This window comes from Magallana gigas, chromosome 5 (assembly GCF_963853765.1).
Source record: "Magallana gigas chromosome 5, xbMagGiga1.1, whole genome shotgun sequence".
Classification (NCBI taxonomy): domain Eukaryota; kingdom Metazoa; phylum Mollusca; class Bivalvia; order Ostreida; family Ostreidae; genus Magallana; species Magallana gigas.
This window is the reverse complement of record NC_088857.1, coordinates 43,797,859-43,812,327: the sequence shown is the minus strand read 5'-3', so window position 1 is coordinate 43,812,327 and position 14,469 is coordinate 43,797,859. Positions and strand designations below refer to the sequence as shown.

General features: G+C 33.8%; 1 protein-coding gene across 1 annotated transcript in view; it reads left to right on the top strand.

The window, feature by feature from the left end:
• The first annotated feature begins 1,812 nt into the window (after window positions 1-1,812).
• LOC105321427 (cytoskeleton-associated protein 5-A) overlaps window positions 1,813-14,469 on the top strand; it is a 29,074-nt gene continuing 16,417 nt past the window's right edge. The window contains exons 1-24 of the mRNA XM_034481775.2: window positions 1,813-1,949; window positions 2,317-2,404; window positions 2,547-2,740; window positions 2,961-3,087; window positions 3,570-3,649; window positions 3,967-4,138; window positions 4,350-4,491; window positions 4,803-4,891; window positions 5,030-5,143; window positions 5,438-5,542; window positions 5,842-5,931; window positions 6,155-6,319; window positions 7,640-7,768; window positions 7,912-8,049; window positions 8,256-8,300; window positions 8,478-8,576; window positions 8,837-8,947; window positions 9,674-9,766; window positions 9,894-10,079; window positions 10,426-10,517; window positions 10,859-10,916; window positions 11,043-11,168; window positions 11,500-11,639; window positions 13,106-13,280. Coding sequence (XP_034337666.2) covers window positions 2,348-2,404; window positions 2,547-2,740; window positions 2,961-3,087; window positions 3,570-3,649; window positions 3,967-4,138; window positions 4,350-4,491; window positions 4,803-4,891; window positions 5,030-5,143; window positions 5,438-5,542; window positions 5,842-5,931; window positions 6,155-6,319; window positions 7,640-7,768; window positions 7,912-8,049; window positions 8,256-8,300; window positions 8,478-8,576; window positions 8,837-8,947; window positions 9,674-9,766; window positions 9,894-10,079; window positions 10,426-10,517; window positions 10,859-10,916; window positions 11,043-11,168; window positions 11,500-11,639; window positions 13,106-13,280 — 2,727 coding nt within the window. The 5' untranslated portion in view covers window positions 1,813-1,949; window positions 2,317-2,347. The remainder of the gene's footprint in view (window positions 1,950-2,316; window positions 2,405-2,546; window positions 2,741-2,960; window positions 3,088-3,569; window positions 3,650-3,966; window positions 4,139-4,349; window positions 4,492-4,802; window positions 4,892-5,029; window positions 5,144-5,437; window positions 5,543-5,841; window positions 5,932-6,154; window positions 6,320-7,639; window positions 7,769-7,911; window positions 8,050-8,255; window positions 8,301-8,477; window positions 8,577-8,836; window positions 8,948-9,673; window positions 9,767-9,893; window positions 10,080-10,425; window positions 10,518-10,858; window positions 10,917-11,042; window positions 11,169-11,499; window positions 11,640-13,105; window positions 13,281-14,469) is intronic.

Below are 14,469 nucleotides of genomic sequence, written 5' to 3'. Positions count from 1 at the left end.
ACATGGCGATTTCATACGTGTAGGAATAAAAGCCGATATGAGCATATGATGTAGACAAATATGATAAAATGGAAATGCGAAATATTTAATCATTATGATTCTCTTCATATCACAAAACCAACTAACTATATCTATGATTCAAAAATATGAAAGAAAAGTGAGACAGTAACAGAGGAAATCAAACAACCACGACATTATTGCTGTTGAAAAGTCAAACAATTTTTAGAAATCAACGTATTTTGTATAATCATATATTATTCGGTATAATAAAACTTTAATTGCATTAATGTTCAGGGAATATGAAGATTTGTTCCCCCAGAAAACCAAATTTTCCTTGGGCGATGATTTTTCTTGGAGAAAAAAATCTACACATTTCCCTCATCATCATGCAAAAAATGTATTTACGATAATTGTTGAGTTGTGGTCTATATACAGGGTATATATACTAGTGGAAAGGCAATGGTTATTGAGGCTGACAAGTCGTCCAATGATAATAAAACGTTGTAAGATTACATGAGACATGTTGATCAACAGTCACATGGTCGCAAAACACACGCATATACAGCAGAGATTCATCTTACGACCTTTAAAAATCGTGCATCACTCATGCGAATACACAAAACGTTGTAAAACGTTCGTACTAATGTTCGTGCATTGCACTGCGATGATTTGGATTGCATTTGGTCGCTTCTGAATAGTGTACAAGTCCACTATTTTGAGGAGACTTGATGCAAGCACTAAAACGCAAGCAACGAATGCGAGAGCTCGTGCAACGTATGAGAGGGCTCATGCGAATCTAAAATATTCCGATTGCAAAGTGTTGTAAAGTGCTCGTGCGCCAATTGTGAAAGGGGCTTAAAAAATATGAAATAACTTTGTTCCTAACCAAGTTATCATCCTTAGAATTTTGTGCCATTTTGGGCCATCGCCATGTATAATGGCGGTAACTGCAGTAATGATCAGCCGCTTACAATTTAATACTTGTGACTGATGTAAAAGCCCACTCCTTCCTTTAAATGTTTTGCAAAACAATATTGTAGTGATACATTTACTTACTTATCTTTAAGTGTTTCATTTGATATATCTAAAATGACAAAGTGACAAAGGACACAGTAGGCTAACAGTCCTCTTAAGTTAAGCTCTTGTGAAGGGGTAGTTATAGTTCAATGTCAAGGGTGTGTATATGTAGATACAACTCAAACTGAATTAGGCTATAAACAAGGTACATCCATCCCGTCTAAATCCAGGCACATAGCATCGGTGGGGTGGGGGAGGGGCACCCCCCCCCCCCCCCACACACACACACTTTTTCTCGCAGCAAACATTCGTTTTTATATCTACCTATAAAAAAGTAAATTATTATGGAGTCTCCCCCCCCCCCCTTTTTGGGGGAGTATATAAAAATGGAATATTGAATGGGAGAATAATAACGGTGAAATTGATGTTATATGAAGTTAAAGGAACGCGATATGCATTTGCTTCCGACGCCACTGATGTATATGATACTACACAATTAGTTTTTAAACAGCCACTTTACATGCAGTCAACAAAATGTATTTGTATCAATATAAAATATGTTGACATTTTAAATGAATTCATACTCGTCTGATAAAAAGTATGAATTAAATTTCATTCCACAAATTGCAAATATGATATCTATTTCCTGATAAATTTAAGTAACATGGTCCGATTTTTAAAAATAATTTACAGTTAATAAATAATACGTTCCTGTTGATATTATCCATTCACCTGTACTATACCTGCAACGAATCTTTTTTATGCATGGAAAGGGGCGTAATCCAACAAATATGTTGTAATCCCGCGTGGTGGCGCTGTATTTTGTAATAATCGTCCAATCCAATGGAGGAAAATGTAGTTTTCAAAACTTGGACTGTGTATTCATATGTGATTGAAGTTTGATTTTTTATTGAATATTTGATTCCATTAAGGTGATAGTTTTAATATACTGTAACGTTTAAACCCATGTAACCGTTAACTCTTAAATACGCTTGGAAAAATAATCTGCTCTGAATAAGCGGCAAATGAAATTCAAAACATGTCAATGTCTGTTTTGAACGTCTTGTCATTCTGAAAAATCTATGAGATGTGGTATTTCCCAACTAATATTTATAATGTTGTTACAGAAATTATTCTTATATTAATACTGTGGACGATTTTTCAGCTTGATGTCTGTCTATAAAAGCACAGAGCCTAGATATCTCGAATTTCCTCGATGTTGAATTATTTACCTATTATCGTACAGAAGAATGTTACTGCCATTTTATGCAAATTGAAACTTTGTATTATTTTTATCAGGACTGGGTGTGACTACAAATATTGATTCAAAATGGGTGATGATAGTGAATGGATGAAATTGCCAACGGATGAAAAAGTCCAACATAAGGTAGGCAATTCTATTATAATAATTACCAGATTCATGAAGATATTTTCTGTTGATTAAGATGTGAAGATGTTAAAAGAGTTATTGATGCTTATCATTGTGGAAAAAATAATGAACTGAAATTATATTGCACAAATTTTTGCAGGTGTGGAAAGCTCGTCTGGCTGGGTATGAGGAAGCTTGTAAATTGTTCAGTTCTATAACAGACGAAAAGTCACCTGAATTTAACAAGTATGCTGGTTTAATGAAGAAATTTGTCACTGACACTAATGCTTTCGCACAAGAAAAAGGATTGGATGCAGTAATGGCATTTATAGAAAATGCTAATGTAGCAGGAAGGTGAGGAAAATGTACTTGAAGCTGTTGCTGAAACATTTCACGTATTGAAGTAGATTAAAAATTTAAAAATTCAGCTTTTAGAATTGTTATTATGGTGGATAAGTATCACTTTACAGATGATTATAGCCTCATATTACTATGTATAATTTTCTGATAAGAAATTGCAAATTTTATTGAATATAAGCTATATTTTGTATGTCTTTCATTTTCTGTTATATAGGGTGTGTCAGGATGTCTTACAAGGTGTCATTACAAAGTGTTTCAATAGCAGCAAACAAAAAACTAAGGAGAAAGCCATGGAGGTTTTTATGTTGTACATAGAAGCAGAAAAACAGGACATAGTTCAGGTCAGTACAACAATATCAAACAGGTTCTATTTATGAATCAGATATTAATTTAGCTGATCTAAGTGAAATACATGAAATACATGTATTACAAATGAAGTACTGATCATTGTTCTGCCTCAGATGAGAAAAAAGTCTGTCATTAGATGAAACATGTCATTGTTACAGTCTATATTTAGTTAATGAGTAATAAATCATTGACAACGAGCATTCGCGTCTTCTATGAAGTCTTTTACCAACCAGATATATATCCACTGTGCCAGTCAGTCAGTTACAAACCTTAAAAGTAATACTGCACAGTCAATTCTATTCTTAACCTTTTGTCAGAATTAAAACATTTACTTCTATTCAGAGTAAATGTTTTAATTTTGACAAAAGGTTAAGAATTCAAATTCTTGCAATAACTGTATGTATGTATAATCAATATTTTAATGATATCTTGAGAGACATGAAATCTTCAATAAGAACAATGATTATTGTTACAGGAATGCTTACTTGCTGGTTTAGACAACAAACAGCCCAAAATAGTGATCACCACAGTCCAGACAATCACATTGGCTCTAAGGTTTGATCATTTCTCAAAATAAGACTTCCAGATCAAAATTAATTTTTTTAATCAGAGGCTAATTTTAGCCTATACATATAAATTCACAGGTTAAATGCCTTTTTCATGCTTTATTGAAATTAATTACAATACTGGGCCAACATCAAACACCAAAATCAGCTTGCATTTTGCAAGCATTTCCCGCTAATTTTAATCCCTGAAGACTTGCAGTGTTTTTTCCACAAATGCTGATTTGTTATGCCAACAGATTTCTTTCATGATACCAAATTATCTGTATTGATATATAATATATATAAGAAATTTTTGTTTTCTAATAGGAATTTTGGAAATAAAATCATGCCTATTAAACCTCTTGTTCCCAAACTACCCAAACTTTTGGAAGACCGTGACAAGACTGTGAGAGAGGAGTCCAAAACGTTGATTATAGAAATTTATCGATGGATTAAACAAGCCATCAAGCCGCAGATGACTAACTTCAATCCTATACAGGTTAAGAAATATGTCTATTGAGTGCTCATTGTGCTTAAATGGTTCATTAGTTTAAAATATTTCATACATATATGCACATCTTTACTAAGTATGATACAGAAATGGCATAGAATGATTTACTTGTATAAGATTTTAATGTCTTTAACTGCAGAGCTTTTAAAAAATATTTGATCCAATTTGTAAATCTTGAAATTTCACTGACACGATACAGGTCGCTGAACTTGAAGCTGAGTTTGAAAAAGTTGGAAATGAGAAGCCACAACAACAGAGGTTTCTCCGCTCACAGCAAGATTTAAAGGCTAAAATGGAAGAGCAGGCAGCCGCTGGAGGGGGAACAGCAAATGAAGGGGAAGGTAGGGGTATAAAATGAGACATGAGGGGGAAAGGGGACAGAAGAAAGAGTTTTAAGGAGAAAAGGAAATTGTTGGGGGAAGGGGACACTGAACCTGATTAAAGGGGTATCTGAACAATATATGTCTTGTGAAAGTAGCTTTGAAGTAGTGTAGAAACATTTGAAATGCAGAGGCAATATGGATACTTTGATGTAATATGCATGGAGTTCAATTTATTTCAGTTGAATACATTGAAGTTTTTAGTATTAGGTACAATTATGTTTGCATAAAAGATACACTTTTTTAAATGATACAAATGACATTTTTTTCAGAAGAGGTCGAGGATGAAGTAGATGCTTATGAACTCCTGCAGGCTGTGGATATTCTGGCTATGCTACCCAAAGATTTCTATGATAAAATTGTATGGGGTCCTTTAAATTATTCTCAATAGCATCTACATTAATTTAAAAAATATCAAGACTTCAAAGAAACATGGGAGTTTTGAGTTTTTTCACTCAAATTTTGGCATATTGACAGAAGTTTTGAATTGTTTCTGCAGGAAGCAAAGAAATGGCAGGAGAGGAAAGAAGCATTAGAGGCCCTAGAAAAGCTTGCCAGCAATCCTAAACTAGAAGGCGGAGATTATGGACAGCTTGTCAGAGCTCTACAGAAGGTAAGACACTAACTGACAATTCTAAACTACCGGTAGACACTGCATGTTGGTGAGAAAGCTCTGTTTAGTTTAAAAAGGGGTTTGTTTCAATTTCATTGCCATTAAATGTTATAAAAGAATTCTTCCTAACCAATAATCTAAGGAATTTTATAATTCTTGTTAAATTAAACTCACATGAGATATTTATTGGAAAATTTAGTATTATTTGAGATATCTACAATACAAATTGCCAAGAATGAAATAAACTCAGCATTGTCCCCCTTATAAGGCACACAATGTTACATTTAATTCCAGGTTATCAGCAAAGATACAAATGTGATGTTGGTAGCTCTGGGGGGAAAGTGTATGGCAGGAATCGCCAATGGCCTACGTAAAAAGTTCACCCCTTATGCAGTCAGTGTAAGTAACTTTCAACTTGGTTCAACTCTTTTTTTTTGGATCGTTTTTTGTCTGCTGATGTTATTTTATTAATCTAATAATGTTTTATTATTTTGCCAGTGCAAAGCATGAATATAGGTAGATTTAGAAATTGGTATTTGCATAACTGCAGTATCAAGTATACTGTAGTTCAAGTATACTTAATTACAAAATAAGTCTATTTCAAAGAAATAGTCTGACATTATAGTGCTATACAAGCAAACAAAAGTAGCTTAAACACTTTCAAAAATGATTATAGGTTTGTTGGCTTTGTTTTGTAGACAGTGCAATGTGTCCTGGAGAAATTTAAGGAGAAGAAACAGATGGTAGTGGTTGCCCTGAGAGAGTGTATTGATGCTGCCTTCCCATGTGTAAGAACCAGATTTATTAATTCTAGCTGTGATGTCATATGTAAAATAATGTGGGAATTATAATTTTAAACAATTTTTTACTTTAAATTTCACTGGTTTTAAGGAATGCTTCATTTATGTAAGGTTTTGAGCAGAAATACTTACATGTCTTAGAAGAAGTGTAGGTACAAGGTAATACATGTGATTTGATCTTGATTCTTAACAAAAATTGGACATGTTGTAGATAACGTTGGACTCAGTGCTAGAGGACATTGTAGCAGCCCTGGAGAACAAAAACCCATCCATCAAAGCTGAAACAGCTAGTTTCCTGGCCAGGTGCTTCGCCAAAAGCTCCATGAGCACGCTGCCAAAGAAACTACTCAAGTCATTTTGTACAAGTTTGATAAAGGTAAACCTTTATCAATTAACTTGGCTGCTTACTTGGATACATCTTATGAAAGAATTATAGCGCACTTAATATACGATTTGGCCTCATATATAGGACTTTTGCAAATATCAGACATTTTTAATATTATACAATATTTAGTTTAAATACATTCAAAGAAACGCAAATACGACAATTTCCACAAAAGAAGAGTCTTAACTATCTTACACGACATCATTTAAATATTCAGGTTTTGTTAGAGATATATAGGAAAATTGTTAGTATGCGATAAAAAATTGGATATTTGACTTTTTAAACCACTCTAAACCAAAGAAATCCGATTAGAATTATGTTCCACAGGTATTGTAGTGCATGTTTACATTGAATTAGTTTCGGTTTAACGTGGTCTTCGTACTGAAAATTAGACAAATATTTCAATTAGTGTCTTTTCTCCTACAAATATGTATATAGCCATACATAATGAAAATACATCTTCAGAAAATGTTAGATGCGTGGCCTAGTGGTAACACGGAGGTCTTGTTGATTTTGTGGTCGCGGGATCGAATCCACCAAGTAGTAAATAAATTTTTTTAACTTATCACGGTTCAAAATATCAATAAACATTATACACAGAGTTTCCTGAATTTATGACAAATCAGTTGCTACAGTTACCATTATAAAACCAGTATCTAGGTTTCGAAAAATCATATTGCGACAGCTGGGTACCTGAAGCTATTTGTAGTAACAGGTACTTTCTATTCAAACACAGGTGTAGGCGAAATAATAGGAAAAGGCGCTATACCTCTTTTGCTGCTGTTTTTTGTTTTCATGCCAAATGTAAATAATGCAGTATGCTTGTTCTTTAAAACATCTTACTACATTAAGACATATACTTTTTAAGACACTCTGTCACAAGATGGCAGTATGAATGTTTTGTAAAATTGCATCAATTGATTTGGTTTTATATCCATCATAGCTCAATGGTTAAAGTATCAGGCTTGTGATGCACAGATCAAGAGTTTGAATCGGCATTGGGCTTTTGTTCATATTTACTGAATTAAATTTTTGCAAATCATAAGTTTTATATTAAATTGCTAATTTTTTTTGCTTATTTGACTTATGTATCTTCATATGCATCATGTTATCTTGTATAATCAAGTTATTTTCTGCTGATTTAAGAAAAATTTTCAGCCATTGAGCCACCTTTATCTTATGCTATTATGTCAGATATATACATTGTTTTAATGAAAAAGAAGTCAGTTTTTAGTTCAAGTTTATCTCCATCCAGCCCTAGCCTTGGTGTGATTATTTCAGATGTTGAAATGGATATTCTCTGTTGTTTAGACTGTTGCAGACACGGCCCCAGAAGTACGAGATGCCTCCTTCCTCGCCCTGGGCACAGCAATGAAAGTCGTGTCAGAGAAACACATCATGCCATTCCTAGTAGACGTGGACAATCTTAAGATGCAGAAGGTTCTATATTTGATATATTATTCAGTACCTAATATCAACGAAAGTTGTTGCTGCTGACATTAAAAGGAAAAAAGATATTCAAGAAATATAGCCAGTGTACTTCATACGTACATGTATTTAATAAATGTTCATTTTGGTCTCAGATTAAGGAGGCTTGTGATACTGTGGTTTTACTGAATATGAAAGGAGAGCCACGAGCTGGACAGACAGCCAGTAAGCCAGCTAACAACGAGCCCAAACCAGTTCAAAGGCCTGCCACTGCTGCCCCGTCAGCGGCCAAGGTAAGAAAGAGAGATAACTCTTAGAAATTTTCATACATCTACAACCAGATTAGGATTTAATGGGGTGATATGCTAAATATCAGAAAGAATAATTCTTAGTTTTTTTCTGAAAAATACAGAAATGTAAGAAAGGTAAAGATGATTTAGACATTTCATAACTTAAATGGTGTAAATTTTATTTTTTATATTTCTTATTCATTTTTAAGGCCCCAGGATCTCGTCCTTCTACAGCTCCCTCTGGTAAAAGCAAGGTAGGGTCATCAAAACAGCTCTTGATGCTACATTTTTTTGATATAAATTTCTGATATAGACAACTCTAAATGAAAATATAGTTTGATAGATTTACTCATTGGTTAGTCTTTTTTTAATCACAATAGTGTATTTGTGACTTCGCTAACATGATTTTAGATAAATAACTGCATTTATAGAGTGGAGGTCCCCCAAGGAAAGCTCCAGCCAAAGGAAAAGGAGCAAAAAAGGGTCCTGCTGGGGCCAACAAAGAGGAGGTCACAGAGCCTTTGTTATCTGTAAGTGCAAAGTCTGCCTTTCTTATCTATGATATACCTGTAATATGGATCGTCATAATTTTTTTTTATGAATATGTATTTAAGTTTAAGATTTGCTGAGATAAAGATTTGAAAAGAATTGATTTTTAGTTCATCAGTTTTCGGAATTGTTGGTCAATTTCTTTAAAGAATTTAATTTTGACAAATTTCAAATTAATAAACTCTTGGTTAGTCTGACAGAAATTGTGATTGTATATGTATGACTTGAGTGATGTTTGTAGGATGAAGCTGTGGATGAGAAGGCTGAGGCATTGTTTACTGCTGATATTCTCAAACAGTTGTCCAGCTCCAACTGGAAAGAGAGGCTAGAGGGAACTCAGAAAATGACTGATGTTAGTAAACCAACTCTTAAAATTATTTTACAATTACAAATTGTGGTACAATTTTGAGGTTTAGCAATTACTGTTATAAAGATTATGTGTACTGATAAATTGGTTTTGTACATGTTACTCAAGTCCAGAATGCCAAAAACTTTTGAAGTAATTGATTTTAGGATTGATTAGCTGTTTTTAAGTGGGTTTTCCAAGGGAAAAATCCAGGTACATGTATTGAAATGGTGAAAATGGTGGGCAAGCGGCTGCCAAAAGAGTATTCCTACCATTGTACTGGTAGCTCCTCCTACAGTTTAAGATAGGAAGCTGCTGTTTTGCAGGTCAATTATACATATATCAGAGATGTGCATATTACTTGGATTTTGATTTTTGTTGATTTATGAAAAAGTTACAATTATTGAACTTAATGTTTTTGTGGGGCAAAATATTGCATATAAAGTACCCGATTTCTCTAGATAGGTAGTGTTTCTCAATTCAGAGTTGACAAATGGATTATGGATACTGTTCACACAAAAGAAAACCTGGTTTGTTGTCACACTGACAGCTTTTCTCTTGTCCCAGAATAAGTTCAAAACTACTGGTTCAAAACAACAAATATAATTTGAATTTTAGAAGTTCACAAACTTAAAAAAAAAAATTATGAATTGAAGTTAAAAAAAAAAATTCAGTAGTGTCATCATTGTAAGGAGAGATTTACGTAGATATAAACCAGGTAGATACTTGTAGATTGTGAAGGGGAAGAGCAAAGAGGAACTAAAGACACAGGTTGTGGTGAGAACTCTGGCCAAAAAACCAGGAATCAAGGACAATAACTTCCAGGTAAGACAATAATTGAAAAATTCTACGGACACTTTCAATAAAGACAAATTGATCAAGGATAAAAGTGTTCTTCATTGAAAAAAAATGTTTATTAGGAAGTAGACTCATTTATTTTTTCTTTGAACAGGTGCTGAAGTTGAAGATAGACCTACTGGCTTATCTTGGTAAGAACACAGTGTTCACCAAGGTGTCGGCCGGTTTTGTACTCAGTGACCTTGTGGATAAAGTGGGAGATGTGAAGAATGGTTCGGGCGTCCAGGAGGCCCTCAGCTGTATAGCCGAGTCCTGCTCACTGGAGTTTGTGGGGAAGGAGGTGAGTACAGAAACTATGAGTATGTGATCCCTATATCAGTGGGGTTCTTTTTCACTTGCTGTAAACATTGCAAAATTAAAGTAAATTTTATTTTGTGTTTTCCTTATGTTCAAATTGTATTCAGATTTCAGTATTTTCCTAATTTTAAGATCTCTTTTATACAAAAGAATTGTTATATTTTATGCATGAATTACATGTACTAAATTTTTTGTAATATGGAAAGTTGCAAAAACAAACCCCAAAAATACAGATCATCTTTTAAAAAGATGATATACCATAATGGTATTTAGTCCCTACACAGTGTGCAGTGATCTGACTGGTTATACACTTTGTCACTTGTATGTAGGTCATCACCATGGCCTTTGAGCAGAAGAATCCCAAAAACCAATCGGAGGCGATCAACTGGCTGACAAATGCAATAAAGGAGTTTGGCTTGAAGTAAGTAAATTTAATTGAATGAAAACAAAATTTACAGAGCAAATTCATGTAAAATTGCACACAGTGCATTAAATATATACCAAATTTAGCATTTTTGCTCATCTTATTTGGTAATCCTCTTTATGCATTTCTGCACATTAAGCTGCAAAAAGGGCTCTGCATTCACTTCTATCATTTGCAGTTTAGAGGCGTGTTTAGCAGAGCAAGCGCTTGCAAACGCTCGCTCTGTTGAACATGCCTTTGGTAATGCTTCCTTCCTCTCTGTTTCTATGGTACTCCTCCATGTGGCTGAGCTGGCTCATCTATTCAGTATTCATATTCTGTGATGTGTTTATTTTCAGAGTGAATGTGAAGCTGCTGATTGAAAATATAAAGAAATCATTCGCCCATACAAACCCTGTAAGTTAAACATCAATACAATTATATAAGTGAATTTAAGTTTTAAGAATGAATCTCTCTAAAAACTTATTATGGATGAGAAAGAATGTACATGTAATATTGATTTTATTATAATTAATTTTGTAGGCCGTGAGATCAGCAGGAATTTCCTTGTGTGGGGTCATCTATATGTACATGGGTCAGAACTTTAGGGTCATGTTTGACAGCGAAAAACCAGCTCTACTCAAGGAACTGGACGCTGAAATAGAAAAAGTATGTCAATGAGCGAGTGCAAAAAAAAAGAAGAAATATAGATTGCACTGAAAGAAGTACTGTGGAATCATTGGATTTCGTGGTGGCTTGATTTTCGTGGAATTCATGAGTACCTCTTATCCACGAATTAACATCCTCTACAAATTAATAAATTAGGGTCGCATAATCTATTTCCTTTTGTACATGTAGGTAAAAAATAAAAGACGAAATTACGTCCCCACAAACCTCTAAATTTTAAGCAATCCACGAAAATTGGCCCCCACGAATTTTAATGATTCTACATTATTGATTTTTGGACACCATCTTTCACTACATGTGTTGTTCATTGAAGGTGAAGGGAGAGAAGCCCCCAGCACCGACCAGAGGATTAGCTTCTGGAGGTGGGGATGCTGACGATGATGAAGATGAAGTAGACGCTGATGACAAAGACGATGACAAGATTGATGACTCGTTGCCCAGGACAGATATTAGGTACCCACCATTATTGGAAATCATTTAATATTTATTCGTTTGACAAGATATCGGCGCTTCTGATTGGTCGAAAAATTTCTTTAATATCTGCAGCAATAAAATTTTGCCGGATCAACTTTTCTTAACTGTTGTGATCTAACATTAAAATTTATAGAATGGGAGTTTCCAAAATAAACACTGACAACTAAATGTAAAGTTGTGTCAGTTTATTTTCAGCAAACAAAATACAACTTTATAAACACAAAAAATTGAAAGTTTTACCTTCAAAAATAAACAAAACACATTTTTAATTCACGAAATAGAAAGTTAGGCATCTTTTCACGATTTCGTCTGCTTGGGATTAACAATCAACATTTACAGCGAGGCTGTCTGTTCCAATTCCAGGAATAATTATAACGAATATATTGGTCTATCCACTTTCACTGCTGCTCAAATTTGTTAACGATGAGTTTTAAATTAACACACGCACATGATTAGTCATCAGAATAAGCATTGTAAAACAAAGCTATGAGAAGTGCATCAACTCCTTCGGCGTATTCCAAACGACATATCATGTATGTACCTCATTGGCTAACTATAGTTACCACAACATTTACAAAAGGCGCAAATACATACTATCATTCAGAGTTGTCTCTAAGACCCGGGGAGCGGGGAATTTCCCCACCTAAAGCGACGTAATTACCCGGCTATTTTTGGATTTCAAACACAATCTAGCTATAAGATAGACCCCCAGACCCCCTTCTACTTTTTTATATCTTCCTTCTACTTCAATTTTTAGAGACAACCCTGATCATTTGTCAACATATCCAATATTTTGTCCATGATCGGGTCTCCATGCACGGTTATGCCAAGTTGCCTATTCCAGCGATCTTATACTCAAATTAAAGCCAGTTTTAACGAATCCTGCTGTACAGTGAATTATATTACAAGTCATTGCATGTATTTCCCTTCAGCTTCCAATTCAGCTGGTTCAGATTTCAACTCTTTATTTGTGTTTAATCCATTAAATTCAGCTTAATAGCTCTGCATCAGCTAAAGGCGCATCCATTTTGAATATTGTTGCTGTTGTTGTTTTGTATTCATACGCTCTGCTTTTTTGTTTTAATTATTTACATTTTTGATCAATGAACAAACATTGCTACACGCATTGATGAAGTTTTCCGGTCAATTTCTCATTTGATCAATCAATAAAAAAATTATTAAATTTATTTCTTAAATCAAGCAATGTGATAGTTAAATTGGCTGTATTTTCCTTGAAATATAATAAACATCAGAAACAAAAATTTGGAATCCTTTAGGAAATGTATGTTACTATTTGAAGGCATCCATCTAAATAGATAATTTTTATGTGTTTTTTTTTTTTTCCAGAAAGTTTTAGAGCATGATTAAGTTGAAGACTTGGTCCTTGTATTTTGTTTCATAGTTTATGTATTACATTCTTCTATACTTGTTTGAATGTTTTGCAGTGAGATGATAACACAAGATCTAGTCAATGAGATGGCAGACAAGAACTGGAAGATAAGAAAAGCGGCCTTAGAAAAGTTAGAGACTATTCTGAAAGAATCCCCCTTTGTGGCCCCTAACTTAGGTTTATTACCAGAAGCTTTGAAACTGAGACTGAATGACAACAACAAAATTTTGGTAAGAGTAATGTAACACATTTTTGTTTTATTCAAAGATAATCCATTTTTTAACTACCATATAAGTACTCTGTATAATGCCCTTTCTTTTTCTAAATTTTTCATATTTTTGAAAGCTTATTTTAGTCTTAAAGGCTAAACATTTTTACCAGGTGGTAAAGCTCAGGTGAGGGCAGGGCTTAATTATTAGAGGTGTGAAAGCCTCTGGGGTTTGCAGTCTAGCGGTCGTGAACGCTGCTAATCACTATGCACAGGAAGCCAATTAATACACAGGAAATAAAGAATTAGTCAGAATTAGTTTTAGTTTGAATATCCTATTGTTCTACTGTTGTGTTATGTGTCCGACGAGTTTTCTGTAAGCACACGTGTGTAAAGTACAATTTAAAAAATGCAGTAAATTCTGCTATAAAAATATAACTCAGTACATTATGTTAAGCACTTAATATTGTTTAAGAAGTTAATTTTAACACTTATAATTGTATAAGAAAACCATACGATCAATAAGAATGTGGAATGTAAAGGCAGCCATTATACGATGACAATTAATGGAGTTGTTTTCCATGGAGTGACGTTTTCAGGCACCAAGTTCCATTTGAGTGAATTACCAGTGAATATAGCTTTGGTAAAAAGAAAATTAATATGTTTTGGAGCTGCTCATGCATTTTTGCTGAATTTATTCGGTCAAATTCATTCAACATAATTCAAATATAAATTGTGCATATTTTCAATCACTGAATAATTATTTTTCTAAATCAATTTTACTACTGGTAATTTTAAAAATTCAATTTTTTATTCCCCTTTTAATACATGACTGAAGCTATCAAATAGAACGTTGTTAATTGCTAGTAAACAGATATACCCGGACCCGGTCAGATCACGCTCGATTGATCACGTCAATCAAACTGGGTGCTATTGTTTTAAACTTGATTGAAAGCTGCATCATTTTGAAACTTGTACAGATAAAAAAGAGGGGGGGGGGTGTTCATAAAATGTTCAGCCTTTAAGACAAAACTTAAAACCTCCATCCATGATATAATGCATGTTTCCCATCAGAATTGATCCTTGAAATCTGTGAAATTTATTAGTATCAATTTTTCAAATGAAGTCGAAAAATTGTTCTTATATTTTTGTCCATCTAACTTTCACCAATTTGTTAATGAGACTACTTTGCTGTAAGATTTCTGTGTATG